The sequence below is a fragment of the Melospiza melodia genome, chromosome 4 (assembly GCF_035770615.1).
Source record: "Melospiza melodia melodia isolate bMelMel2 chromosome 4, bMelMel2.pri, whole genome shotgun sequence".
In the NCBI taxonomy this organism is placed as follows: domain Eukaryota; kingdom Metazoa; phylum Chordata; class Aves; order Passeriformes; family Passerellidae; genus Melospiza; species Melospiza melodia.
The window spans coordinates 15771455-15799220 of NC_086197.1; the positions used below are offsets into that span (position 1 = coordinate 15771455).

At 39.5% G+C, this 27766-nt stretch overlaps 2 protein-coding genes across 6 annotated transcripts; one reads left to right on the top strand and one right to left on the bottom strand.

Annotated features, from left to right (window-relative positions):
• Positions 1–25: 25 nt before the first annotated feature.
• On the top strand, positions 26–8440 carry SYCP3 (synaptonemal complex protein 3). Of its 3 annotated transcripts, none has more exons than XM_063154009.1 (9): positions 496–530; positions 605–751; positions 1325–1400; positions 2427–2461; positions 4154–4271; positions 5178–5277; positions 6036–6134; positions 7246–7350; positions 7485–8440. In XM_063154009.1, exons 2-9 carry the CDS (start codon positions 622–624, stop codon positions 7536–7538), a joined length of 717 nt encoding a protein of 238 aa, XP_063010079.1. In that variant the 5' UTR covers positions 496–530; positions 605–621; the 3' UTR covers positions 7539–8440. The 3 variants fall into 3 exon arrangements, with proteins under 3 accessions (XP_063010078.1, XP_063010079.1, XP_063010080.1); XM_063154010.1 differs by having other exon boundaries at positions 502–530; positions 608–751; XM_063154008.1 differs by having other exon boundaries at positions 26–751.
• Positions 7400–27766, bottom strand: CHPT1 (choline phosphotransferase 1). Of its 3 annotated transcripts, none has more exons than XR_010027515.1 (9): positions 27507–27766; positions 18900–19047; positions 17910–18051; positions 14434–14518; positions 12750–12881; positions 12205–12363; positions 11385–11510; positions 10239–10890; positions 7400–7564 (listed from the first exon to the last, which is right to left on the bottom strand). XR_010027515.1 is itself a non-coding variant. In XM_063154006.1 (9 exons), the coding sequence occupies exons 1-9, from the start codon at positions 27747–27749 to the stop codon at positions 7520–7522; spliced, it is 1191 nt and encodes a 396-aa protein (XP_063010076.1). In that variant the 5' UTR covers positions 27750–27766; the 3' UTR covers positions 7400–7519. The 3 variants fall into 3 exon arrangements, 2 of the variants coding, with proteins under 2 accessions (XP_063010076.1, XP_063010077.1); XM_063154006.1 differs by having other exon boundaries at positions 10780–10890; XM_063154007.1 differs by lacking the exon at positions 10239–10890.

Below are 27766 nucleotides of genomic sequence, written 5' to 3' on the forward strand. Positions count from 1 at the left end.
ATAGATTAAATTTACTAAAGTTAATAAATTAATAACTTTTTAGGAGGTAGTCTGTGTAAAATGTTTGCCAGTGTAGAAATGGCATTACTTACAGAATGCAGAGGTGTAATAGCTATAAAGAAAGATAAATTGGAACTTGGAAGTTGCTCAGGACTTTAAAAAATGGCATGAGCATATGTACATTTGACTTTACAGTGTGGGATGGCTTGTAGGATCACATTGCTCTTATGGTTTGTCATTCCTCTATTTTGGACAGTAGAATATTGGCATAGCTTTTGGGGAATGCAGTACAGGATATGACAAAATGTCTAATAGACCTTATGGAAGCTAAGCTGGCAGACATCTTAAGAAAATGGGTACTTTATTCCAGCAGAATCAAGTATGTTCCTAATAGCCCTGGCATTTTTAGCATGTTTTTAAAAGCATCACTGATGGGTAATGCTGTGGAATACCTCAAAGCTAAACCAGTTTGACTGCTTGCATATCTTTACAGGTGCAGACTTTTAAAGAGGTACCCATAATAGGTGCAGGTAAGCATGAAAACATATTTATTTTCAGTTTATTGTGGAGGAAGTTATGTCACAAATACAATATACTGTTTCAGTAGGGAAAGATCTCACCATGGCACCATCAGGAAGAAAGCATGGAGGAAAAGCTGGTAAACCAGCACAGGAAGATCAGACCATACCTTCTTTTGACTTTGAGGAGGAAAGAAAAGAACTGAGTGGATCAGAGGAAGATATTAGAGAAGGTGCTTATATGAAATTTTTAGGACATTTGTAAAATGTGAATTTTATCACATTTGTGATTATGAAAAGAAGGGAAGAACTTCTGAATCAGCCAAGGGCTGAGCACAGCACGGTTTATAATGCCAGAGGCCACCAGGTTCCTAATGTGTAATTTTGATTGGTAATTTTCAAAATAATATAAATATCTATTTGTGATTTTTCTTTTTAAAGGTGCAGAATTACAGTACCTCTTTTACAGTAAATTCAGATTGGACTCTTATAAATTTTTATGTTATTTTTAGCTTTCTGATGATTGCTAAATTGTGAGTTGTGATTAATGGTGTAGAGAAATTAAAACTATTTGGGACCAGGGCAGAGAACTCAGAGCAGTGCCAGCCCCAGTCTGCTTGCAGAATAATTCTGCACCATCTGCCAGCTCCAGACTCAGAGTTACAGGAGCTGCCAGTGTTACTCATGGGCTCTGACCATGAGACATGGGCAGGGAATTGTCATTACAGAAAAAAATTACACTTTTAATAATGTGAACAACCAACACAAAATGTCTTTTTGTAAATATTTCTATACTCCTCCTTAAGGTGACATACCAGTAATGGACAAGCATGGAAAGAAAAGACCTCTGGTGAATACTCATGTGGTTCCAGATGATGTGGGGTAAGGTTAGATGTTTGGGGGCTTTTTCCAAAATAAGCAGGTCTTAAATAGATACCAACTTCAGTTATTCACTAGGCTTATTTTTGCCTTGTTTGGGTTTGGCTTGGGTTTTTTTTAGTATTTGATTAAAAAAATCAATTGACAGATAATACAGTAGTGGTAGGTAAAAAAAGAATTTTAAAAAAGGCATTTTAAAACTGTAATTCTTCCATTTCTTTGTAATTTCTCTTGAACATGCAGAAAAAAATGATATATTTGTGTGTTCTTAAATTTGTTTATTTTAAAAGATTACTTGTTTAATTGTTGATAATGTCATTAAATCCTATTAATTTTTTCCTCTCATTTTAGTTGCTTGAAGACATTACCAATACTTTAAACGATCCACATATTGCATGAAAAAGAAATTATTTTACAGATAAATCTTAATTTAATATTCATGGAGAGTGAATAAATATTAGTCAAATTTAATATTCATGGACAGTGTAAATGTACTAAAAAAGTACATGCTTAAAGAGTTTTCAAGTAGATTATAACTGTTAGGTTGAAGATACTGTTTTTACTGTACTGTAACCCTGCTTTACACACTGGTGTTACCATCTTAAAGATGCTGCATAACCAACCCTGAAATTATTTGCCTTGGGATTTTTTACTGTGCCAGTCATGCTGAGAAGGACTTGTTTTCATTTGGTGTTCCAAATATCCATTTTGTTTTCTTTGTTATAGGGAATAATCAGTTTTATTTACTGACTCCCCTTACTCAAGGCATGTTAAATGCCTGTTTATGTAATAGTGCCTCTTTACTGGGGAGTAGCTGATAGATTCTAGCATTTTATTAAAAAAAAAGGCAAATTAATCTGAAAAAGAAACCTCTCACAGGAGAATAAAAAGAATAAAATTATCTTATGGCAGTGGTGGTTCTGTTACTGCTTAGAATAATAGGCATGTGAATAAAATTAGTTCTAAGCATATTCAACAGATCCGAAGTCAGAAAATGGGCAAATAAAAATCTGACACACTGTTTTGTAGGGGTGAAGTACAGAATATGTTGGAGAGATTTGGAGGTAAGTACATTTACATTCTAATAAATAAAATACAGTGGCAGAGTTGGCAGTAATAACTCACCACAAAATAACTTTCAAGACTTATGTAAAATGACTAGTCTCTGTAGCACTTTTCAGCATTTCTGAATAAAGCCAGTTTTCAGGAAAAAAAGTTATATCTAAGGAGAGCAGAGGGAAAGGAGGGAATATCTGCATATAAATGAGTCACAGCTTGTAAGTGTACATAATTACAAAGGAAAAGGGAAAGATGCATGAGTGCTTTGGATAATCAATTCCAATTTTAAGATGAAGTTTATAAGTAGTACATATATTGTAGAGAAAAGGGACAATAGCAGTTTGCTGTTGTTCTCACTCAATTTTTTGTTACACTGGCATAGAGGATACTGGGGATGCAAGATTTGAGTGAGAAATAAGGGAAATGTAAAGGTTAATATAAGCAGCAAAAGAGAACAAACAGTTCTAATTCTAGACAAGCAATTTTGGAAGTAGAGATCAGTTGTGATACAGAATGAGAGAGCAGTCTGAACTTAGCTCTTCCAGAAATACAGAGAACAGGGAATTACAGGTAAGAGAATTTCAGCAGTCAGAAGGAATGAGAGTTTCTGGAACAGCCAGATAACGAGGGTCAGTAATGCTGCTCATCCAGTGATGAGCAATTTGTGTGTGTCACTCAGCAGGATTTAGTACAGTCATAATCAGATCCTCAGGTGGATTTACCTACTTAAATTACCAGCTGAATTCTAGAGAGTGACAGGATAGAGAAAAAACACTTTTAACATTTGTAAAGAATAAACAGTACCCATCACAGAGTGAGCAAACATCAGAAAGTGGAAGGAAGGGAAATCATCTTAATGCCAGCATTACACACTCAATAACTGAGTAATACTTCCATTGTATATAATAAAAGAAACCTGTACAGAGTCATTACTTGCATGTCAAATTTAAGGTGAAAGAGAAGCTTGAGTAACTCCTTAATCCACAAATTAGAACTTTTGGCTGTCACAAAATTAAATATTTTGTATTACATATTATAATGGTATTAGAGGTCTGGCAGTTCAGATATAAGGAGGATTGCAATGCTAAAAAGTTATGACTGTAATTTAAGACTCAAAAAAGGAAAAAAAGGAAGGATGGAAGGAGGGAGAATGAATGGATCAGAGAGAGGATGCTGTGTGCACAAAATAGTGGGTTTGGCATTAGCAGAGACAGATGCCTCAGCAAATTAGAGAAGTTTGACAGATGTTTCCTGAAATCTACATTGAGAAGGAAACTAAATCACTGTATTAATCTTAAACTGTGACTTGATAAATCTCCAAATGTAAATTGAAGTGAAACAAACACAGTAACTTATATTAATACGTAAAAAGTACTGTCTCTCTGAAGTATAAAAATAGTTATTCATTCATTCAGTATGTTCACAGGGATAGTAATCACATACTAACGTTAATTTATTTCTGAAATTCAAGAAATTGGCATATGACTCTGAAACAGGTGTTGGTTAGGGTGTGTGACAGGCACAAAGAAACAGCATTCACAGCAGTGCCACCAGCAGGCTGAGGGACATCACCACATCAGATCACACCAGCTTCTTGTTGCTAGAACACACCTCATTTGCTTCTCCGAAGTGTAACTCATCAGCCTTTTTAATGCATTTCCAGTATGCCTAATTTCTAAATATTCTTTGGCTTTCAGCTGACATTAACAAGGCTCTCTTAGCTAAGAGGAAACGATTAGAAATGTACACAAAAGCCTCACTCAAAACCAGTAACCAGAAGATTGAACACGTTTGGAAAACGCAGCAGGAGCAAAGGTGACCCTTCCTCTTGGTTTCCAAGCCTGTGGAACTAGATTCCCTTCTGGGGGACAGCATGGATAGCTGGTCTGTCACCTGCAATAGCAGGCACTGTATCTAATGTTAAACATCTGCTCAGGGCCTCTGCTGCCTTCCATTGTGTCCACTTTGTTCATGTGGCAGTAATAACTTAGCACATTCTCTTTTGAACAGACAAATTTAGGATTTGGAACTCTGAGAGCAAGGCACATTAAAAGAGTAGAGCTTACTTTTATCTTTATGGAAAGTGACCTTTGATGATGTTATGTATTTTAAAACAATGGAGGGCAGGAGTGTTTCCCCACTTTGGCATTTTCTGTTTCTACTTGAAAACTGAAAAATGTTCAGTAAAACTTTAATATCATTCTGGTTAAGAAAGTAAATAATTTTCACCTTCCTTAACATTCCTCTCACCTCTTAAGGCATATTTAATTACTATATCTGATAGAGTTAGAGCAAAGTGAAAAAAGAGAGAGTTAAAAACTAAAAGTCAGCAATGCTTGTAACTGTCTTGGTGTTGTATTTGAAACTTGTATGGAAAAAAATTTAAGAAATGAGCTTTCAGTTCTGCAAAGTAAACACCTTGTGTTAAATCAAACACCTGTAACTGAGTTAGAAAACATGGTAAATCTCAGAAAACCTGACATTGTTAGGAAGAAGAGTTGTTATAATTTCTTTTTAACCAGTATTTTATGCTGTCTCTATAGATAACATTCCACATCCACTCAGTGTATGTGTGTGTTCAGTTTTTCAAAACATACAGTACTGAAATGGGGTCAGATGTCAAAGTAGCCTATTTCTTTATCTGTGCCAGCTTTTATTTTATTCTCTGTGTATGTTGAACCTGTAGCATTTGTCATACTTACAGACAGTGTCTGTTCACAGGCAGAAGCTCAATCATGAGTTCTCCCAGCAGTTCCTGACTTTATTTCAGCAGTGGGATGTAGACGTGCAAAAGGCAGAGGAGCAGGAAGAGAAACTAGCCGTGAGTTTCCAGCATGGTGGGAACTTCAGTGTATTTTCCACAAGGAGGGAATATTGTTGTTTCTATACTCAAGAAATGTAAAAACACTTTATGTAGTTTAAATATAAATATATGATTGTTTAAGTGTGGGAAGAGGTGCATTTATAAACTTCATTGCAAGTTTATACACACTGTTAAGTGATGCCCTATGCCAGCATACAGCTTGAGAAAAGCAAGGACCATTTAAGGAGAAGAAAGACATGTGCCATTTCTCTCCATCCATAGTCTTTGGCTTCAGGGAACAAAGGAATAAAGGAAAGTAGTTGTTTTTGTAGCATACATTCCTTAAAAATATGCCTGTATATAATAAATGTAAGAGAATTTGATCACTGAAAGAGGACAGAAGCGATACAATGGAATGTAATCATGTGCTGTTGCTCTGTACTTCCAACACATTTGCAAGGTTCCCTTTTCCCTAGGTAGCACATTCCTCTGGGATACCCTAGGAAGGTGTGGGGCATAGCAATCCTCATGGGATTTTACAGGGATAATTCAGGTTGCAAGAGACCTCAGGAGGTGACTTGGGGCTTAATCCAGTCTTCAGTCTTACTTTCATTAATAAAAGCCAGGATAACTTCTCCAGGCAGAGATCCCCCTTACAAGGCACAGATTTCCAATAAAGGCAGATTTCCTGATTCTGAAAAATGAAACTGGTGTGCTATCCAAGCACTCTGCTTAACAGCTGATGGAATTATGTTTTTCTTTTGCTTCTGCTTCAGAATATGCTTCGTCAGCAACAAAAGGTTTTTCAACAGGCAAGAATAGTTCAAAGTCAGAGACTGAAGACCATTAAGCAACTCTATGAACAATTCTTAAAGGTAAATCTTTTTCTTGGAAAGCAGCTGATCCTTACCACTTAAGAAAGCTATATTAATTCAGTGTTTCAAGCTTAGCAAAGTAAATTAGACATACTAGACAGCAAGCAAAAAAACTGTTTGGAGTACAACCACACAAAAATTTTACTTTTTTAGTTGAAGGTATTCCTCACAAGAGAAAACCTTCTGTGCCTTACTAATTTTCATGACCCTTTGCTGTAATCTATCCTGTATGTTCATGTCTCTCTTGTCCTCAGGAGTCTGAACTGGACCCAGCATTCCAGGTGTGGCTTCACCAGCTGCCAGTATACAGGGCAGATTCAAGTCCATCAATTTCTGACAAACCTTAATTTCAGTTCAAGTAATTTCCTAGCTGGTTTTGAAATTTCAGTTTTGGTTTTTTCCAAGCCTGGTAGTTGATAAAAATAAATCTGAAATGGAGCAATTCTTAGTTTAAAAAAATCAAAATTTACTGAGTATATTACAGAAGCATTAATAAATAATAACTGTTCCAAAATGTGAAAAATGTCTTCATCAAAGAGGAAAAACTGAACAGAAGATCAAGTATCACTTTGATTTTTTTTCCCCTCAAAAAAGATCAAAAGGTAGAATTCAAACCTCAAATAAGCTTAAATAAATACAAATTAAGGAAAATGCAACTAGACACATACACAGAGGTAGGTGTAATTGTATGTAAAAAAGGGAAGATAACTGGGGAGAAGTGTGCAAAGAAATGCAGTGGGGTTTATACTCCTCACTTCAAGTCCAGCAAGGCAGTCACACTGAGCCCCTAGAATTCCTGACAGATGTCTGTTCAGTCTCCTCTTGTAGAATTTTTATCTTAATTGAAATGTAGAAAAAGTAACTCAGACCTCACAGAGGCAGACTGGAGGGCTCTGTCCTCTTCCCAGGGTACATACTGTGCAAACAGAAATGCAGACTGGAGAATGAAGTCCTCTATGATTCCTCTGCCAAGTTTGTGACAAACTCATCAATTATCTGTGATCACTGTAAAAATTAAATTCTAGTGTGAATAATTATTGGTTTGTTTGGTTGTTTTAAATTAACTGCTTGACATTGAGGAGTTCTGAATTAATATTTTCCTTAACTTCAGAGCATGGAAGAGCTGGAGAAGAGCAATGAAAATCTTCTGGCCGGTGCCCAAAATGAACTTCGCAAGGAAATGGCAATGTTGCAGAAGAAGATTATGATGGACACTGTAAGTATCAGACTATGAAGTTAGCTAAATGCAAAAATAGAACATTCAATTAAAAGTCATTTGACATTAATTTAATTCAAAGGAATCATATTGATACAACATTTGTTCAGCATTATCTCCTTTTCTTGTGACAGCAACAGCAGGAGATGGCAACTGTTCGCAAGTCTCTTCAGTCCATGTTATTCTGATGGCTCAGTGGAGGAGCAACTTGTACCTAAGTAACACGATACAAGTACAGGCATTAGAAGGATGTTGGGATTTAAATGTTTCAAGGTTCCTATTAAACTCTTTCCTGGATTGTTCTAATCTTGTCTGTTCAGGTTGTAAGAACATATCTTAGTAAACTTCTATTACTGGGGGGCAGTATGGACCCCAAACTGTTCACTGTCTGTTCAGTTGACTTTTTAAAATTTCATATCCACTTCCACTAGCATTGGACTTTAAATAGTTTCATTTTTTTATACCAAATTGTAACAAGGGGAAAAATTAATGAAACATGCATTGCCCAGATTTTACATAATAACTTGAGGCCTTTAGGTACATTGTGCAAATAGAAGCATTTCTAACAAGCTGCAGATTGTCACAGTTTCAATTAGCCTGCTGATATATTAGCTGTTATAAAAATTCACAGAGTATGACATAGCTCAGACAGAATTGTTTAATGATGTGTATTATGGTAAATTAAAGTAAATTTTGTTAACTCTTTTGTTAGTCTAGACATTGCACTATCTCTGTATTAGTACGAGATTTATAAACTGCTGTAATTTGTCCAGAAAATGTGGTTTGTTTTTTTTTTTTGAGTTAAATTATGAGCTTAATGTATCTGCTCAAGTAACAATAATTAAACATTATGCATTTTGGGGTCTGCTTTCTGTAGAACCACTGCTAGAAGAAATTTACCTCATTTATTTAGTACAGGCTATTACAAGCCTTTGAGATGGAATATTATTTTTTGCAATTCCAAATGACTAGCAATTTAGGGAGACCTGATTTTTAAGGATAAAGCATTTATCTTTCATGTATCTCATTAGAGTAAATAAGTATAAAATAAACAATTGGCTTAGTGCACATGTAGTTTGTTTTTACAGAAAACCATTACACCTGAATATCTACTTTTAAGAATTAGATAGTTGCCAATATATTTAATGCTTTGATTTAATACAACAGTAGAAAAAAAAAAACATCCACACACCCACACACACCAAATGTGATGTTGTCACAACAATGTGTTTCAAAACCATATTTTTCTTCTCAGCCTACGAGCATTTTGAGTCAAGTCATTTGATGGTGGTTCTCCAGGTCTGGAAGCCACATTAGTGATGGCTAACTTGCAGTAACTTCAGCTGTTTGGTTACAATGAGTATAGAACTCCTTGTTCTGCCCCTGCCAGAATTCAGGACAGGAGCAAACATGGGAGTTACACTGATGCATGGGGGATATGGGCCTCTCATGGTAACCAGTAACAATGCTGCTTTGTCATTACTGAGTCTCAGCCCTCTAAGGCCAGTGACAGGAGGCTATGAAACAGGTCACAGGTTCTGCTTCAGATCTTCAGCAGGAGCTTATTTGTTAGCATTACCTCCTGCTTCTGGTTTTATTTGTTAGTATTGAGTCATGGTTCTGGTTTTCTGAGTGATTTCTGCACTAGTCTCCTATCATCCAAATACCTCAACCATGTCCTCAAAACTACTTATACCTGCTATGCCAGGACAGTTTTGACCATTGTGGAGAACTCACTCATTTCACTCCTAAGATACTGCCTGTGTCTTTTCATCAGGAGGTAAATTTGCTTACTGTATTCAGCTAAAGTAAAATGGTCATTACCATCTTCTTTCCTATTTGACCATGGCCTGGGTTCAGGCTAAATTCATGTGCGGATGCTGTGTCATTTCCAGCCTCAAAGAGCAGTAATAGGATTCATTCTGAATTTATATTAGTCACTTGGAGTTACAAGCAGTAACTGTTACAGCTACAGATCCTCAAAATGATCATTATATTCTTCTTAGGCAGGAGGATGGTGGATGCTATTTTATTTCCTCCAGACCAGCAGACAATATACCACTTTAAAAGTTCCTTGAATGCCTCAGAAGTATTTTTGAACCAATAAGCAGGTAGGAAGCTGCACTGGCAGTATTTTTAAAACAAACCATGGCATTCTTTATTGGACAGTTCAGGAAGGACTTCATTAACTCAGAAGCTCAGGTACATATCAGCAACTGGAAGGAGTAATGCACACTTACATTCAACAGCTTTTTACATAAACTACATATTCAAGTAGTATCTCTTGAAAGGAGCTTATGTATGGCGTTTGTGTGCAAGTAATCAATTTTTCATTCAGCTTTTCTATAATGGCAACAGCCCTCTTATTAGATATTTTATGTTACCCAGGGGGTCTGTTCTTAAAGGAAGAAAGAAGCTGATATTGGGCCTGAGTTCCTGTTTTGGAGAGTTTTACATTATGGTTCAGTTTTGTGCCCTTTTGTTTGGATAAAGTACAGTAGCAGCTACAAGACAATAGGATCAATTGTAAGGTAAATGAACACAGGGATAGCACAAAGACCAGAGAGGGAAATACAGAAGGGTGGGCTGCAGTGCTGGAGCCACAGGCTTTGGAGTTTATCAATGAACTTTGTCCTTCACTTGCATAGGCTCACAGATACAAAGTTAGGGTGCCTAAAGTAAGTCCTGTCCTTACACAGCTACCTGTAGTCTAGATAAGGATGAAGTACACTGAGACTGACCTTACTGTGACCACAGAACCAGAAACTGGCCTTGAAGGAAAGTGCAAGCTAAAGTTTCATGTGGTAGCAGTAGGTTATGTACTTAGATTCTAGTGAATGCATGAATTCTAAAGGCACTCATAACTGTACTTTGAATCAAAGCTGTACCTCCTTCATCTACTGATCCAACAGCTTGTTCCTTAGAAGTACAAGAGGAGAGACTGAGTGATTTTTAGGTCATGGCTGCCTCCTTTTACCAGTCTTAATAATGCAGGATTGAATCCATTGGTACATCTGACAACCACTTCAGAGCAGTTGTAACAAAACTTTCAAAGCTAATGCTACAAGATTAGACATGAAATTCCTCTTCAGTTCTGGCTGGTAGCACCTTGCTTTGCATCTACATTCACCAGAAGAGAAGTACAAAATTAAAGTCACCTAATAGGAAATGGCAACATTTTCAAACGTAGTATTTGTGGTCTGAAACACAGGGAAATACATACTGGTTCAAAAGTACAACAGCATCTGCAGAACTTTGTACCTACTAATTCTAACATCTGGTAATGTCTGAAACACAGTCAACTTTCTCATAAAACTGTTTTCTTCAAAAGCTTTATCTGTCTTCCCAAAAACACAGAGGCTGCTTCATTCCCCTAACTGCTTCTTCTCTTGTCCTTGATCTATTTAATCAGTCATTATGGTTTTGAACCTGCTCAGGAGCTTGATGAGATGAAATTCTGAAGACATGTATATGAAGATGAGCGGCAATCTGTAGGCACACACCACTGGCATATCTCAGCATATCAAACAAGGATATGAACTTCAAAAGAACAAAACAGAACAGGTTAAAAAAAATTCCATTTTTAAAAATTGCCCCTACTATAAATATGCTATACTTTAATCAGAATTTATCCAAGTGACAAGCATAACATAAATACATCATTGTAACATAACAGCTACAGATTGGTCTAGTTTAGAATTAATAAAACCATCACAAAACCCCACCATCCTAACAGCACTAAACACTTACAAGATCAGATAAAAACCATTTGTCTGCAGTTCACAGAACGACTTTAAAAATCCCCATGGACTAAAGCATAATTTCAGCAGAGATTTATAAATTTACTTCCATTTCTCTGTTTCCAAGGAAAGCAAGCCAGTCAGCTCCCAAAAACATATTTACTTGGTGCCCAGCACTCCCTCTGCAGTGACAGCAGCAATGTCAGCAAGTCAGAAATGGCAGAGCAGAATGACAGGGACAATCTCAATCCATTCCTTAAAGCGTGGTCCAAACAGAAAATATAAAACACTTACCAATGCTATCCACAAAACAATATATTCATCAATGAAGCTGTTGAAGTACTGGTCCAAAAACAGAAGTCCTGGCCCAATAAATGCAGAGTCCTGAAGACAAATTTCACTTTTTGTCATGTGAGCCACCTATGTTTGAAAAAAAAAATAAAATAAAGAGTGCATCCCTGCAAGATTGGTGTAACTACCAGCAAACAGGCATCACATTCTTGCCCAGCAATGCCCTCTTAGAAGTTACATCTATACCCATGCATTTCAGCTATCTGCAGGGGCTCCCCACTCTCTAGTTTTCCAGCACTGCATTCAAACTCTAAGACTTTGCAAATGTATTACTGAAAAAGCATCTGGCTGGATTACTAATGTTGGTAAATTTGTAGTAAGGCAACTTTTTTAAAATCCATTATGGAGTGTTTTACGTACAAAAAAGACTAATACTGAAAAGACAGAATAGAGACAGAAATGTTTCTCTCTTCATTTTAATGATCACAGTAAATTCTCATTTCAGATAATTAAAGGAGAAGCCACAGCACTATTAGTAAGCCTTAAGAGACCAGAGTTAGGATGTTAACAACAGACAGTAAGTGCATTTCTAGGAGTAAGTTAAACAAAACTGAAAGTCCTAACCAGTCCACTCACAGCAAATACATGTTTGCATCAGTGTCACATATAATCTCTCAGTAGAACCCTGAGTCCAGTTCAATGTCTTGATCACAATGAATCTGGTAATACAGGAGCAAAGCAAAATGGGAAAACTCTTCCCCCTGATCCAGTAAGTGTTTAGCCAAGAACCAGGTTAGTTTTAGGAGGTTTAGGCCTGACTTACCACCAACTTCTGTGAGATTTTGGCATTCACAAGCCCAAATGTCAAGACATATAGGCAAGAATGTTTTTCAAACAGCTGAGTTGTAGACTTTTTATAAATTGTAGTGGCCAGTGTGATAAGCAGTCCAATGTGCACGGCTGGTGAAAGAACACTTGTTCCCTAAGATATAAAGGGATGGAAAATCTGTTTTAAACTTCAGTCACATCATAAAGTCCAAGATTTATACATATTTCAAATCCCATTAAATAAAACCAGAGTTGCCAAAACTTGTCAAAATCCATTAGTATTATGTCACTTCTCTTAGCACCCTTTGCAGTACCCTTTGACCACTAATCAATTTTTTAGGAAAATTCACTGCTGGTTCCCATGACAGAAGAAATCCAGTAACAGGCAGATAATGAACTTTGCTTTTGTGAGCCATATAACACTCACATGCCTGTCTGCTTAAAAGCTTAAACAAATAGAGCCCTTATGGATCACCTGAAACATAATAAATTATGGGCATAAATTATTCAAACCTCAATTGAATTTTTAGAGCAACTTACTGCTATTGTAGATCCATTCTTTCCAACCCCTCCACCAAAAATGACACGGAAGTAATTGAAAAAAGAAAGTGCTGTTCCACACAGGATGCCAATAACTGCAAAGAACTTCAGCTCTAAGCCCAGCAAAGGGACCTTAGCAGAACACAAAAGAAACGAAACCAAAACAAACAAAGAACAAACAAACCACAACAAAACAAGAGAAAGATATTAAAAGTTAAGCACACAACACCTTTTTTAAGGAGTGATTAAAGCAGTCAATCTTATCTACTAAACAAATGTTTTATTTGAATCCTCACTTTCCTGGGAACAAACTCAGGACAACAATATTTAAAATTTGTTTCCTTACTAAGAAAACAAGTATTTTTTGTATTGCTTAAAGTCCTCTACTGAGTACTTAAGTTCTGTTCTTGAAATTCAGCTAGATCTTAGTCTGCTCCTCCTTAATATGTTCTTCAAATATTTTCACCACACAAGCAAAAACATGACAGACTACTGCCATCAATCACCATGATATGGGAGCAGGAAGAGGGATAGTTCCTTCTATTCCACTGGATAAAACAACACTGATCCAAAGGAAAAACAAACACCATCTGCCTGCTGTGTGTTTTGGCATGTTATTTGTATGCTGTATCTTTGCATATGCATGGGACTATGATAAAAAGTCTCCGGATACAAATTTCAATTAAACAGTTACCTTTTGGAATCAATTGCAGTGTCAAGGAAACTTCCAAAGGCAGCAGAAGATTTTAAAAAGAAGTAATAAATGGAAACTGCTTACTACATTTTTTGAATATATAGTTTTTGTGATACAGCATAACTACAACAAATTCTAATAGTGAGGAAAAAGTTAATCATAATTTAAGTTTAATGCACCTACTTTGTTTTCCAACATGAAGACAAGCTTTTTGAAAATAGAAAAAAAGGCTAGGAAAAGGTAACAAAATGTAGCTAAACATTCCTTAACTGCTGAGTAAACTTTTGAACTAGTTTTGATTTCTATTGGCTATCAATAGTATGGAAAAGTAAGTCTCAGCTCTTTGCACTATAACCAATCAGAACTATAAATTTCTGAGTAAAAGCCCTAGAAAGCTGAAGATCTTTAGATACTGTCCAATATAGTGCATCTTTAAAGATCAGAATAAAAGCTACAGATATGGAAATGTTTTGGGACAGAAAACAATGTTTTAAATATAAATATTTACATTTACATGGCTGTGACATAATTCTTAAAAATCAGTACAAATATGGATAACTTTACCAAAACCCCCTGGCTTCATCCCCCAGTTTCATTAAATTGAAGCATTTATTCCTAAATTTTAAGATAAATTGTTTAACTGAAATGTATGCCTTACAATAAAATATACAAAATATATAAAACCAGAAAAAATCCCATTTGCTAAAGCTTAAGTATGTGTGGAGTACTAGCTCCAGATCAGAAGTTTATATGTGGTAGATGGGGTCTTTTTTCCTCTGTGTAGCTACAAATCTGTGCACAGGGAGTGACACCAATAGATCTAAGTTAACTATGGCATTAAAATGACCAACAGTTGTACAATAAGCTAAAACAACATTACACAACTGCTAGGTGTTGACAGTACTTGCACAGAGCAGCTTCAAATACCACAGGAACTGTGGACGCTTGACAAGAAACTCAACAGGAACTCTGAGCATTTAACAGACTCACCTTATAGTCCCATAATCCTGTTCCTCCATAAGCAGTTATCAAGAGCAGCATTGCTATGGTGATCTGAACTTCAGTTACATCAATTCTGTGAAAGGAGAAAAAAAAGAGATTTAGTTCAAGGACTTTTTGCTGTAAGTGTAAAGTGTGTGTGGAGGTAGGAGGGGATAAAACCCTCAGTAACTGTACTTCAAATGATATAAATATATATAGAATATTACTTTCCTTGACTGAGAAAGCTACTCTATATGGGGCACACATCCCTGGCTAAGATTTAAAATGAAAGCTATACTCCTTTTCTGAAGCAAGCTACATATAATTTTGAAAGGGGGACACTTTAATGAATACACTGTTAACTACTGGAGAATTCTGTACAAATTTACAGACTTGTTGATGTCTAAGTGTCAAATCAAGGTTTAAGGTAAGCTCATAGTAAAAGCAATCAAACATTTCCACTAAAAGCACAGCAAATAAAAGCAGACACTATAACGAGCAGGCTGGGAAAGAAGGGATTTCTTTAAGCTTCATATCATGAAAACTTGACAGATACAGCCTGCAAAATAAGGGAGGACTGAGTCAGTGGATAGGTAAGGATTTGCCATATTTCTGAGAACGTATAACTGCTATCTTACTTTCCTCCATAAAAGCTGTTTTAGGAAAGGTGGCCTTGTATGCCCTATGAAGTCCAGACTCCATATTTCACTTTTTTTTTGTTCTGAGACAAGACAGACAACTCTTTATTTTTGTATTTAATTGATGAAACCTCACATGAGGCCAAGGCTCAAGGAAAAAAAAATCAGTACTTTTTAAGCTTTAACATAAATAATGAAAATGATGACAAAAAAAAAAAGTGCATATCAAAGTTACCTTTTATGGTACCAAAAGTTTGAGACAGATATCTTATTTCATACAAAAGTTACCAGCAAACACTGATAATGAATGTTCAAGATTTCCTTTAGCAGTTGCAATAAATTTGCTCTTTTAAGGTATTATGGCCAATGGGTATTGCTACTTAGCACATGACCTATTGCAGAGGAAGCAGAGGGTTTTTAGAAGAAGACAGAAATCATCTTTTGGGTAATGGAAAACATTTATCTGAACTTGATAATCTCAGTTAAACTCTCTTCTTTCATCAGAAAGATGGTGATAAAATATGCTAAATTTCATCACAATCTTGTGACTCTTAGAGGGTCCAGAGTTTAAACTACAGTTAGATGACAAGCTGAGGTGCTTTAAAGCCAAGAACATGGGGAGTCCTCTTCTCCGTAAGGTGTTGTATTCCCTCAGTTTTACTTGCTGCAGTGCTCACTGGACTGTCAGGTGAACCAGTCCAGCCTGCCAGTGCAGTGTAGGCTTTTCACCTTCTGCCCATTTAATGAAGTGGCTTGAGGTCCAGTGACAGTGTCACAGGACAGGGGGCTGGGAGTGGGCTCTTCCTTCTCTGCCAGGGATGAAGTGTTACATGCACCCTGCCACTGCTGAACTTGCTGCTTACCTTATGCAAAAGCACCGTGTGCAAGTGTTCAGAGGTTGCACTCTGTACTATTAACACCAGGATTTCTAATCTGCATTGCCTTTGTTGTTGCTTGTGGTGGGAGGAGGCTCAAACTTAAAGTTGTGCCAAAGTTTAATACTTAATTTCACAGTGGCTCAGACTGTGGGTGGCAATAGAACCCAAATCAGAGCTCAAAGACTTTAGTCAGACATCTGACAGTGTCACATTATTCAGCTCTCTGATCCTTCCTGGCCATCAGCACTAGCAATCTCATTTGTGATTTATTTCTAAAATTTAGTGTTTCTAAGTGAGAAATAGCATCAGTGAAAACTTCCATCCATCTTATTATGTACCATCATATTTAGAGCACTATACTAATGCCTTCTTCACAGCTCTATGTTTAAGGGAAACATAATTGGGAGCCTTGAAAAAAAAATGACCTGTTTTCACTGGACAGAAATAAGTTATCTCATGGAAAAGTTGTGTCCGTTTAACTTTGAACAGTAACCATAGAACACCAGGCCATTCTGAGCTGTCTGTACACTATCATTGTGTTAAAGCAGAAGTCACCAAGTTTTTACAAAATCTTTATGTGGTAAAGGAATCTCACTGCCTTCCTGATGTGGGGAAATCATTCTCATGCTTTTTGCAAGAATAAAAGGTCCAGAAAAGCAGTCATGTCTGCAAAAGGCCAGAGCTCATGGCCTGGTCCACCTCCCTTCAGAGCAGCCTCCTGTCCTGGACAGAAAGTATCCTATTTCAGCCATCACTGTAAAGCACCTATTTTTATTTACAGCACAAGATGTCCTTTAAAAACAATGGGATGTGTAGGCAGGCAGAAGAATTACAGTAGTAAATGTAATAATGTGGTAAAATGCATACCAGCAAATCAAAAAGAGCTCTTATCAATATCACAGAGACAGCTGCATTTGGTGCAATGTGCAGGGATAGCTGGTCACCAGCCTGTGGGCCAGCTGATTGGCTAAGGCACCTCTGGCAGAGCAGAGCTAAGCAGGACTATGTAGAGGTGATTTAGCAAGTGACTGGCATTAGCAGGACACCCTTCCTGTATCCCTTATTTTCAGTTCTGCTACCACAAAAGTCTCAGACTTTTCCTCTTTTCAGAAGTAGTTATACTAAAGTGAAGCTCACTCCTTAAAACCAGAAAAGCCGTGGCCAGGCACTACCCGAAGTACAGAAGGGTGCAGCAATCCCTGCATTATTAGCAGTTAAACAGAAATTATTGTCTTCTACATTCATGTCATGACTTCTCCTCCTATGCTGCAGTGAAACAGATAAAATTTCTATCAAGTCATGAACAGCATCACAGCAGTCTCTAGAACTGACCTAACATAAAACCTAAAGGATATCAAAGCCAGTGTGAGCCAGATTGTAAAAAGGCTTTCACATAAATGTAGGGTAATTCTTCAAGCATTGCCACAGATCTGTGGAACTCCTTGAGGATGCTATGAGAGAGAGTTCATTCCAAGGAAGACTGAAAATGCCTATGAAAGGGAAACCCATTAGCAGGAGAATTTCTCTAAAATGCATGTGGTTTAGAGTTCCCTGGGGCTGAAACTGTTCTAGCTGGGAGATTACAAAGGGAGGTACCCAAATGCTTGCTCAGTCCCTACTCCTACACAGGGCACTTGTCTGCAATGTAAACAAGACCTCTGGCCTGAGTCTGCAAGTGCTTGTATGGGTTCTGACAACAAATCTGCAGAAAAAAGAGCCAAATGCATGCAAACAAAGCATACAGAGCTAAAAGCAGCTGTTAAAAGAACAGCAGAGTTCAGTATTATGCAGAATTTCAAGTTTTTGTCAGGTAAAACACAAGTCTGCTGGATTGAAAGGGAGATGAGAAAGAAGGTAAGAAAAAGAGAAAGCAGGGAGTAAATTAAGAACAAACTGAAATACTGAAATCAAGGAGGAGCTAGCAGTCTTAGACATTAAGCCACATGTAGTTCTAATGATACCTACTTACTTTCCAAACCTTAGTATGCCTGATACGTATGTCTGCCAGTGAGCAGAATAGAACATGAACAGTCCCACAAAACAACAGAAAAACAACCAGTCAGGATTTGATCCTAGTCGGATCGCTATGCAGGATCCAAGGACAACAAATACTGAAAAGCAGAAATGAATATGTTAATCATATATCCTTTTTGCTTGAAGTTAAGAGAAATTAATTATATAAATAAATAAAAATACAAGACTTTTTACATCATTCTAACAAAGTAATGCTATGACTGATACTTCACTGAGTAGCTGACCCTCAGGGGCAGTCCTGGTAGGAGAAACCAAAACACAGTATTCCTTTTCGGCCAAGGCAGGGCCCTGCCCTCTGGCCTACAGCGGCTGCTCTCCCTCCTCCTGGCCTTGCCATCTCGTGTTCTGTGCAACACCAACAACTTCAGCTGAAGGGCCAAGCTCAGGGAGATTGGCAGCTGCACTTCTCTGGGAAGTGACACATAAAGAAGCCACCAATTCCCACAGCAACTGTCTCAGCCATTGAGCTTTATGGAACTACAGGCACTGGCACCAACAGCAGCTCAGTTATGGAAAGTGAAACTCAGCAAGGTTTGCTTTTTAAGGACTCCCAACTTTTTTAAAACTACTTCTTCTAAGGAATATAAATCACCCTTCTTGTAAGGGTGGATGGATGTTACCAAACTGATATTTTGTCACCTTACTCCTAAAGGGGAATATGTGAAGATGCAAAGTTAAGTAAGAGCAGAACACATCTTACCCAACATCAGCCAAAGGAACTTCTAAAATACCCTCTGTTACTGGCCAGGGATGCAAAGGTCAGGAGATGGAGAAGTTATCCTAAAAAACCCTGTTCTGAGCAGGGGTTTGGACTAGATTATCTCCTGAGGTCCTTTTCAACTTCAACAATTCTGTGATTAATCAGCTGCTCCTGAAAACAGGCAACTTTTATAAACTAGGATGGGTGACAGTAAATGGAGGTTACCTGTGGAAATAGAGTCGCAACCATGATCAAAGAGCTCTCCAAGGGGAGAACTACTGTTTGTTCTCCTGGCTTGCTTCCCATCAATGGCATCCAGAGACTGGTAGATAAAAAGTCCTAGTGCACCCAGGAGGTAGGCCCAAAAAGGTGCCTGAAAGAGATTCACATAAAAGGTCACCAGGTAGTTCCCAATTTCTTAGCTGATAATCTGTTTCAATAAAGGTAAAATAATGTTCATCACAAAACCGTACTATATTGTGCTATCTGTTAATGGATAAACCAAACACCTTGCACTAATATCTACATCGATTGTAGTAACTACTGTAATGAATTACTTCAGATACACCAGTGGAACACAGGACCTTCTATTCATTTAAGCAAAAACAAACCCAAAACTTTGGCCCTTCTTCTGCATCAACTGACCTTCTTTTCTACCTTAAACCCACAGTGTTTCTGTGATTAGTTGCATTCTTTGTGCTGGAAAATGTTATAAAAATAAAAATCATCTTTAAAAAAGAAAGTAGTAGCAATGCACTTACTAAATCTGTCAGCAGTTTGTGTCACAGACACGTAGATGATTTGCTCGTATTTACAACATACAGATATAAAAACCCACTAAGTTTTTTACTAAATAAAGACTTCAGCCTTTAGGGAAAGATATTTCTTCCAACACACAAAAATTGACTACCTGGGCACTTTGGACAGGGCTTAAAAAATTAAGTAATTCACTAAATTGAAGGAGAAACTACCTACTTAATATACATAATCAGTTTCAAACCAAGCTGCTACATTAACACCACTGTTAGGTTCAAAGGAACTGTTCTGCACTCATTCCTTTGAAAAGCACTGTTTTCATATGCACAGTCAGTCTGGCTTCATCTAGGAATTAGGTTTTGTTTAAAATTATTTCAAACACCTTTGGAACAAAGCACAGGCAACATTTTTTACTTCATGTAGTTTCCAGTTTCCAGTACTTCCCTTAGCATTCAGGAGTACTGTTGACAAAAATGAAGTCAGGTAAAAATGCTGGCAATGCAATTTGCAGGTTAAACAACCAAACACCCACAGGCAGGCACAGAGCTGAATCCTTTCCCACTCCCTGCTTAGGGACAGCTGCTGTGGTGCTGCTGCACCTCTGCAACTCCTCTCCTGCAGCACAGATTGACCAACATTTGCCCGTGTATTTCCTAAGAGCAGTAAAGGCTATTAAGCAGATTAGACAGCGGATCAGATCTCAGTGTGCTGAGATTTGTCCACACTCAACTAAACCCAGTGTGACTGCTGGGGAAGAAGGGAAAATGGCAGCAGTAAGAATGCAGATGAGGTGCAGCTGCTCCTCTAGACATTCTGATGTCTCATCATCATTTTACTCATTGTCTTGAGCTAGAAAAAAAGTTATGCCTCCAGTTAGACTGGTCACAAAACACACTTAGCAGCCACATGCTTAAGGAAAGTCCAGTTCTGAATAGCATTTTTGCTGTTATTTAAGAATTTCTCATGTATTTCAGGCTGGCTGAAACACTGTTATCAAAGTCAATTGCTTGGCCGCGTCACCCAGCTTTGAAGGAAAAGACAGCCAAAACATCAGGAACTCACTTTAGGTGCAAGCTCTGGACTTGTATGCAAATGAAAATCTAGAAAACTTTAAACATTCTTCAAAACTGGCAAGGCTGTCTCCTCCTTTAATCCAAGGAAACCAAGAAAAATTGTTATCACAGATCATGTAGTAACCCTTAAGCAGGTGAAAGAGGATGAGGAAATATTATTATTCCAATGGGCATTTAATATACAGGTATTTGATAACTACTGCAAAGATTACACTGTAGAAATCCAGGTCAAGTGAGGACAGCAATACAAGTTTGATGCTTAATGATGGAAGTAGTTGAGTTTCTTAGGTTTATTCTCCCTTCTAGGTTAATTCAACAACAAAATCTTGTCTTGGGGGATGTAGTTAAACCAGGGAGGAAAGTTTTAGCCACCTTTTGAAAAAGTTTCACTCCTCTAATGAAAGGATAGAGCCTGTGGAGGACAGGAGGTGCCTGTAGCTACCCCAGGACTGAGGATCACCAGAAGCCCCAGAGAGGCACAGAGAACTCAAGGGTCTCTCATGGCACGAGCTCTCTTGGTCTCACACTGTGCAGGGGGTCTGCAGCTACCTCCACTTGCTCTCCATCCTTCAAAAATAGAGGGCTGTCAGTCATTGCTCAGGTACTTCAGAACATAAAAGCACAGTCAGGACTTTGTTGAAGCTGAGATAATTTCAGCTGGGATATAATCTACATACTAAAGTTACCACAGTACATACACTGGCTTTCAAACTAACTTTGTTACATGGAGAATAACAGAAAATCTCAAACACAGCAGCTCCCGACCAACGAGCAGAAAGGCCACGAAAAATCAATGGTTGCACTGCTGTCTTTTAAAGGAGTGTTTGAAAGACACAGCCCATTTTATCAGCAGTATTTCTGTGAAGTGCCACAAAGGCCATCTGCAGTGTGAGGTGTCCTTATGGTGACAAACTTCCATTAATTATGAAAACATAGCTTGAGATCTACCTTTAGCTTCTTGCTAAAGCAAGTGTAACACAATATATGTAAAAATAAACAAATACATCAGCTTTAATTCAAACTTCTCCTATTTGGGCTTTTTGACAAAACAGTAGCTTTTTTTCCAGTTGCAAGTTATGGTACAGCTATGATCATTCAGACTAATCCAAGTCTGTCTGCATTAGCTCCTACTGGCACAAATCAAAGCAAGAGTCCCTCAAGCTCTCTGTCTGCCCCTTGCTGATCTGGACAAAGGGTGAGCATTTTCATCTGTCTCCCAATGAGGATTATCTGTATCCATTAGCACCTGTAGCAGATGTATCCTGATCCCCCGCAGTTAAAGAGAAAGGAAAAAGAATTCTTACTTATGTTAGTAAGAATAGCATATGTCAGAGAGCTTAGAAACACTATCTGGAGCATTTCATCCCTAGGCCTTGACTTCAAATCTAAACCAGAGTGGTAAGAACCAAAATTCACTTGTGATCAACTATCATTTAGCAGCTCTAATATTTTAATTGGTAAAACACAGTTTTCCAAATCACCAGTGGGTTGTAATAACCATGGATTTTCTCTGATATCCACCCTCCCAATACAGCTCCTGCTGCTCTCTCCTTTGCCTTCTCATGTGCCTGGCTGTCCATCCAGGGATGTCCCCTGATGGCTTCCCACACTGGACCCAAGTAGTTTTCAAATTAGAGAAGTGGGAGCATCTGAGAATGGCTAAGCAGAAAGGTCAGGAGGCTCCCAATAACCATCAGCTTTTCACTGATGAGGCGTTTATTACCTCTGCCCAAAGTTATATCCTGCCCAAGCAAATGCATTATTTGGCCAGACCTAGGTGCTATTCTCACAGAACTAGAAGAGAACAGAAACCTGAGGGGGAGGAGGCAGGGAGGGAGAGGGGGATGCTCAAAGGGGTGTCTGAAAATACTACAACCCCAGAATTCTGTCACACACAGATTCTATACAGTAGAATTGGTCATCTGATAACCCAGAGCATGTCAAAATAAAGCCATGTACAAGAAGTGTTTGACAGGTATGTGTGACATGCCTCTCCTTCAGGAAAAAATGGGGGTAGAACAGCAGGCATTCTTCTACTCCCATGATTCCACCCCACAAAAGAGCATGGGCATCTGCAAAAGACTACATGTGTCAGGGAAACCTCTTAGAAATTGTTTCAAGCACAGCTCTCAAATCCAGAGAATTCAACAGGCCAAGCTTGTGCAGTATTTAAAGATTCAGTTCCTTAATTACTCATCATGTTTAGCCATAATCTCACTTCCTCAATCCACGCCTAAGAGTGTTGCCCTAGTTTACATGGCACCTCTCTGGACCAGATCCAGAGCAGAGGGAGACATTCTGACTGGACTTCCCCCTAAACATGGCTCATTTCCCACGCTTCTGTTCAGCACAAACCACTGTTTGTGGCTGTAATAACTGTACTAACAAATTGTACTAACAGCAAGAAGAGGGAAGGGGCTGTTCAAACCTGAGCTACAGCAGGGAAGGCAGCATGGAAGAAAAATAAAATAACCAAATAATTATTTGTACCATACTCCAAGTGCATTTCATGCATACCAAGGACTCTCTGCATTCCTTTAACATCCTTGTCTCTCCAACAAGCCCTGTCTGAGAGCTCTCATCCTTCTGTGTCAGGATTCCTGCCCTCCTTACTTCATGCCAAATAACCTCCTTCTCCCATTCACAACTGACCTGTTCCCCTCTTGTGGGTTTTGGCTGAATTTCCCACTTCACTCAGTGCTTCACATTTATTTGCCAAGTCAGGTAATGCTTTTTCCTTCATGCTCTTCTCCCCCTGCCCCCCCCCACATACGTGCTCTGCTCATACCAGCTGCTCCAGTTTAACTTCTTTTCTACTTCTCTACTCTCCCACAAAGCTCAGCTGTGTCCCTGCTGTTTACATAATATCATACGTGTCAATATCTTCCTCTCATTCTGCCCTCTGGCAGGCCTCTTTCATTTTACAGGTGGTTCAGCTGTTTGTTTGGGTTTGCTGTTGTTTATTTTAAAGTTTTTTTGAAAGAGAGAGAGGCAGAGACAGCATCTCACCAGCGTTCCTCTCCCTCCAAACAGCTGATAGCAGAGCCAGGTAGAGGCACTCAGACTCTTCCCTGCTCTGTCTCCCTGGATATATGTATGGCTTTCTAAACAGCCCATTTAAGCAAGGTAGAAACTTTCCCCTTTTATAAACTCACTACACCGTTTCTTGAACAATCCTACAGAGCTAGCCACCACAAGCCTCCCTTCCTTCCCTTAGCTCCCTGCAGGAGAACCCTTGGGCCCCTGCCCCCTTTTCCTATCACTGCCCAAAAAGCAAATCCATAATTCATCCTTTTCTCTTCTGTCTTCCTCTGTTCCCACCTCTTTGCTTAGATCATGCTGAAAGTGCTACAAGAATTATTTTCAAATAGTTATAATTCAATACAATCTAATAATTACATGATGCACTTCTGTCTGAAATTCTAGCTTCTCAAACTATTCTACAATTGCATGACTTTACAAAAGAGGGCAGATTTAGACTAAATATTTGGAAGGTTTTTTTTATGATGAGGGCTATGAAACACTGGCACAGGTTGCCCAGAGAGGTGGTGGATGCCCCATGCCTGGAAATATTCAAGGTCAGAATGGACAGGACTCTGAGCAACCCAATCCAGCTGAAGATGTCCCTGCTGATGGCAGAGAGGCTGGGCAGGAGGACCTTTAAAGGTCTTTTCCACCCAGCTATTCTGTGATTTTAGCGGGACCTGTGGCTGATCTTGAAGGATTACCAAAGCTAGACTCCTCCACGGGCAATCATGAAAACAGAGGATCAAAGTTCCCTTTCTCCTTTTTACGAATATTATGATGTTTATATGATGTTTAGTCAGTTTTCTTCCTGGTTTTCCCCAGAAAGGGGAAGGATATGCAAGATTCCCCTGCAAAGCCTTATGAATTGACTAGCTGCTTCAGAGTCTGCTGGCAGTAGAGCAAAACAATTTACTGTCTTATGGTGGGGATGAAACAGAAATCCTCACCTAAAAACTGCTCCTTTTGCACTCTAATGCACCAGATACACATTATTCTTACTTAATGTCAGCAAGAGTTTTCATTCCTAAATATTTCCCAATGAGTGTCAAAAAAAAAAAAAAAAAAAAAAAAAAAAAGAAGGAACACAACCCAGGCTGCAGACACAGTGAAAACAATCCACAGAACATGAAATGTGCAGGTGGTGTCCTCTCCACCACCACACCTGGATACTGTTTTTATAGATTGCTGTCCTAAATTACAGAGATTAGGAAAATAAAAATGTGCACCTGAATCATGGTTACAATAATGCCTGAGGGGTGCACCTTCTAATTTAGCTGTAAATAAGAAAGTTTATGTTGAAACATGCACTTAGAGGAGACAGTGATACAAAAATCATGTTCCTGCTAGGCAAGGAAATATTACTGAAGCAGACAATATTTTCTAATTCCAAACCATACTGTGCCAGTCAGTAACAAACAGGTTTTCAGTAGCTGCTGATACTGAAGAAGATAAAAAGGATAGTGTATAGGGAAATAACAGCTCCATGTTAGGAGAACAAGAGAGCATTTTGTGGTTTGAGACATTAATTTTATTCGGGAAGGGAAATCATAGAAATCACTGCAATAGGACAAAATGGAAGCGCAAAGTACAAACAGGTTCAGAACAACTAACTCAGAAGGCAAAATCATGAGGTGGAAAGTGTCTGTGAGGAAACAGATCTGTCCATTGCTTTCTAGTAAGTAACTCAAACAGAATCCCTTGCAGAGAAACTGCTAAGCCACAGTCTTCTGGCAGCTGGAAAGGTATATATATACACTGGAGAAAGATCTCCTTGCTAAGCATCTGTTGGCAGCTGCTCTCTGAGAGATTTCAACTACCAGTCTTGTTTTGGATGGTTTGTACAAATATCAGGACTTTTGTGTTTTCAATAAAAGCTTAACCAAACTTAAGATTGGCTATGGAATACGGAACAACCACATAAACCAACTCAAAAGAAATCCCCTACACCAAAACCCAAAAGTTCTTGTTACTTTACCCAAGTCTTCTATTCAGTGCTCCTACCTGTGAGACTATAACAATGTCATAAACAATGGATGTTTGTCCAGGTGGTCAAGACACATTCACGATGGAAAGAGGTGCTGTTGAAGTGCACTAGGGTATTAGTTCAGTCTGTGATTTCAAGCATCTTTAATGTAATTGTCAACTCCACCCATCCCTTCCAGGCAACACATCCCAGTCAAAACTACAAAGCAGGTATTACAACAGTGCATGCAGCACCTGTCAGGGTTGCAACAGATTCAGCTCTTTCAAAAAGCCATCCAGAAACATGATCTCAACTTAGGCAGAAGACGAGCTTAGTCATTAAACAAGCTGGAGGGAGAATGATGCTTCTAAGTGATGCAGCAAGAGAAAAATCAGGGCTGTTCTCACAGAGCAGAGGCAACAAACAAAATAACAGGAAAAGGCTGGATCCACAGTGCATGTTTATAAAGGATATACTGATATCTGAACACAAATGTATAGTCCAAAACAGAGGTTCTTATAAAATGCAGCTAGTAACAAAAGTTCCTAAAATCCAACCTAAGTTTTCCTGGAAGGAATAGTTCCCTGGATATCTGCAACACAACTTTTTTTCTTTTTGTACAAGAGTCCCCAAAGGAAAAATAACTTAAGTAAAATTTACTTTCTGCTTTTAGTTTTGAACAGCAAAGAGAAAAAGCTAAAATGAGCATTCAGACACATAGCTGGCACAACTGGTATTTTCATCACAAAACTAAGCTAAAGGTAGCAGTACACAAGCATTTTAATTCTGAAAGTGGGACTAGAAGACCATCTGTAGTTTCCAACCATTCACTGTCATCTCTGTCTTCTCTTTTACTGCCTGGGTGCCTCTACAGGGTGATGTGTATGAGGGGAGTGGTTAGGGTGAGACCAAACCAAAGCTAATTTCGATCTGGATCAGTTTCCTGATATGTCTGCCACAAACACCTCTGCTAACACAAACGGCACAGCAACTAGAGAAAAAGTAATGTTCTTCTGACAAGAACACTCACCAGGATAAAGCTATGGTATTAAAAAAAGTCCCAACCAACTGCCAACCTCTGCTGTTAGAATTTAAACCCATCAGAACACAAGAAAAAATGGCCACAAGGTATTTTACCCAAGGTATTCGGGTATTTTACCCACATAAAGCAATTTCCCCCTGCTATTTTCTACTCTAACTACCATAAAGACTCTGCAATGGGAAACTTGCAACAGGCTAGGAGGCTCTGATGGAGCTCCTGAAATTGACTGAGAAACTGTAGACACTGCAGGTCAAGTAAGAGCAGCACCTGCCCACGATAACAAGCCTGTTTTCCTTCCAGAAGTCAAAGCAATTAAAGTTTCCCACACAAGGAGGGATAAATTTGAGCAGCTGTCAGCAAATTCACCTGTCCCCCAGCCCAGCCGCAGCTCTGACGCCCAAGCGACATCAGCCGTGTTTCGTGGTCCAGCCCTGCCCTGCTCCGGGGCATATCCTGCACCTCCATCATGACCTGCCGCTGTTTCTACACGCACGGCCCCTGTGTGAGAAGGGGGGACATTCCCTTCCCGGCCATGGAATGCAAGATGGGCTGTGTACGAGACGGGGTCCCGGTCCCAGGTGATCCCGGCCGTGCCCTCCGCTCAAAGCGCGCAGTGCAGGCCAAGCGCCCGCCGCACCACAGCCGCGGCCCCACGGGGCCCTCTGGGCGGGGACCCTCGTCCTTCCACGCGATCCCTACAGCGTTTTGCCTTTCCAACTTTAACACCCATCTCCAGCTGGACCCCTGCTGCCCCACAGGGCGAGCCGCTCCGCTGATTGCTCAGGAGAGCCCCGCAGCCCTGCCTGAACCCTCCGTGCCGAGGGACGGGCCACGCGTGTCGCTGCGGTGGAGCCCGAAGTGCCAGGGCACCGCACCCGCGCCGGGCACGGGCACCTCCGGGAGGCACCAGCCGGGCCGAGCCGAGCCGAGCCGCGGCCCCCGCGCCCGGCTGCAGCCGCGTCGGGCGGTACCTGCTCCGTGGCGCTGGGGCAGCAGGCGATGAGCGGCAGCGCCGTCAGGCAGTTCAGCAGGAGGCCGCCCAAGGTGATGGCGTTGGGCGCCAGCCCCCGCGGGACCTGCTCCACCAGCCAGCCCCAGTAGGGCTGCAGCCACGGCTCCAGCAGCGAGCACCCGGCCGAGCTGTAGCGGTGCTGCTCCAGGCGCTTCAGCTGCGCCGGGCTGAGGGGCGCGGGCAGCGCCCAGGACACGGCCATGCCCACGCCAGCGGGAC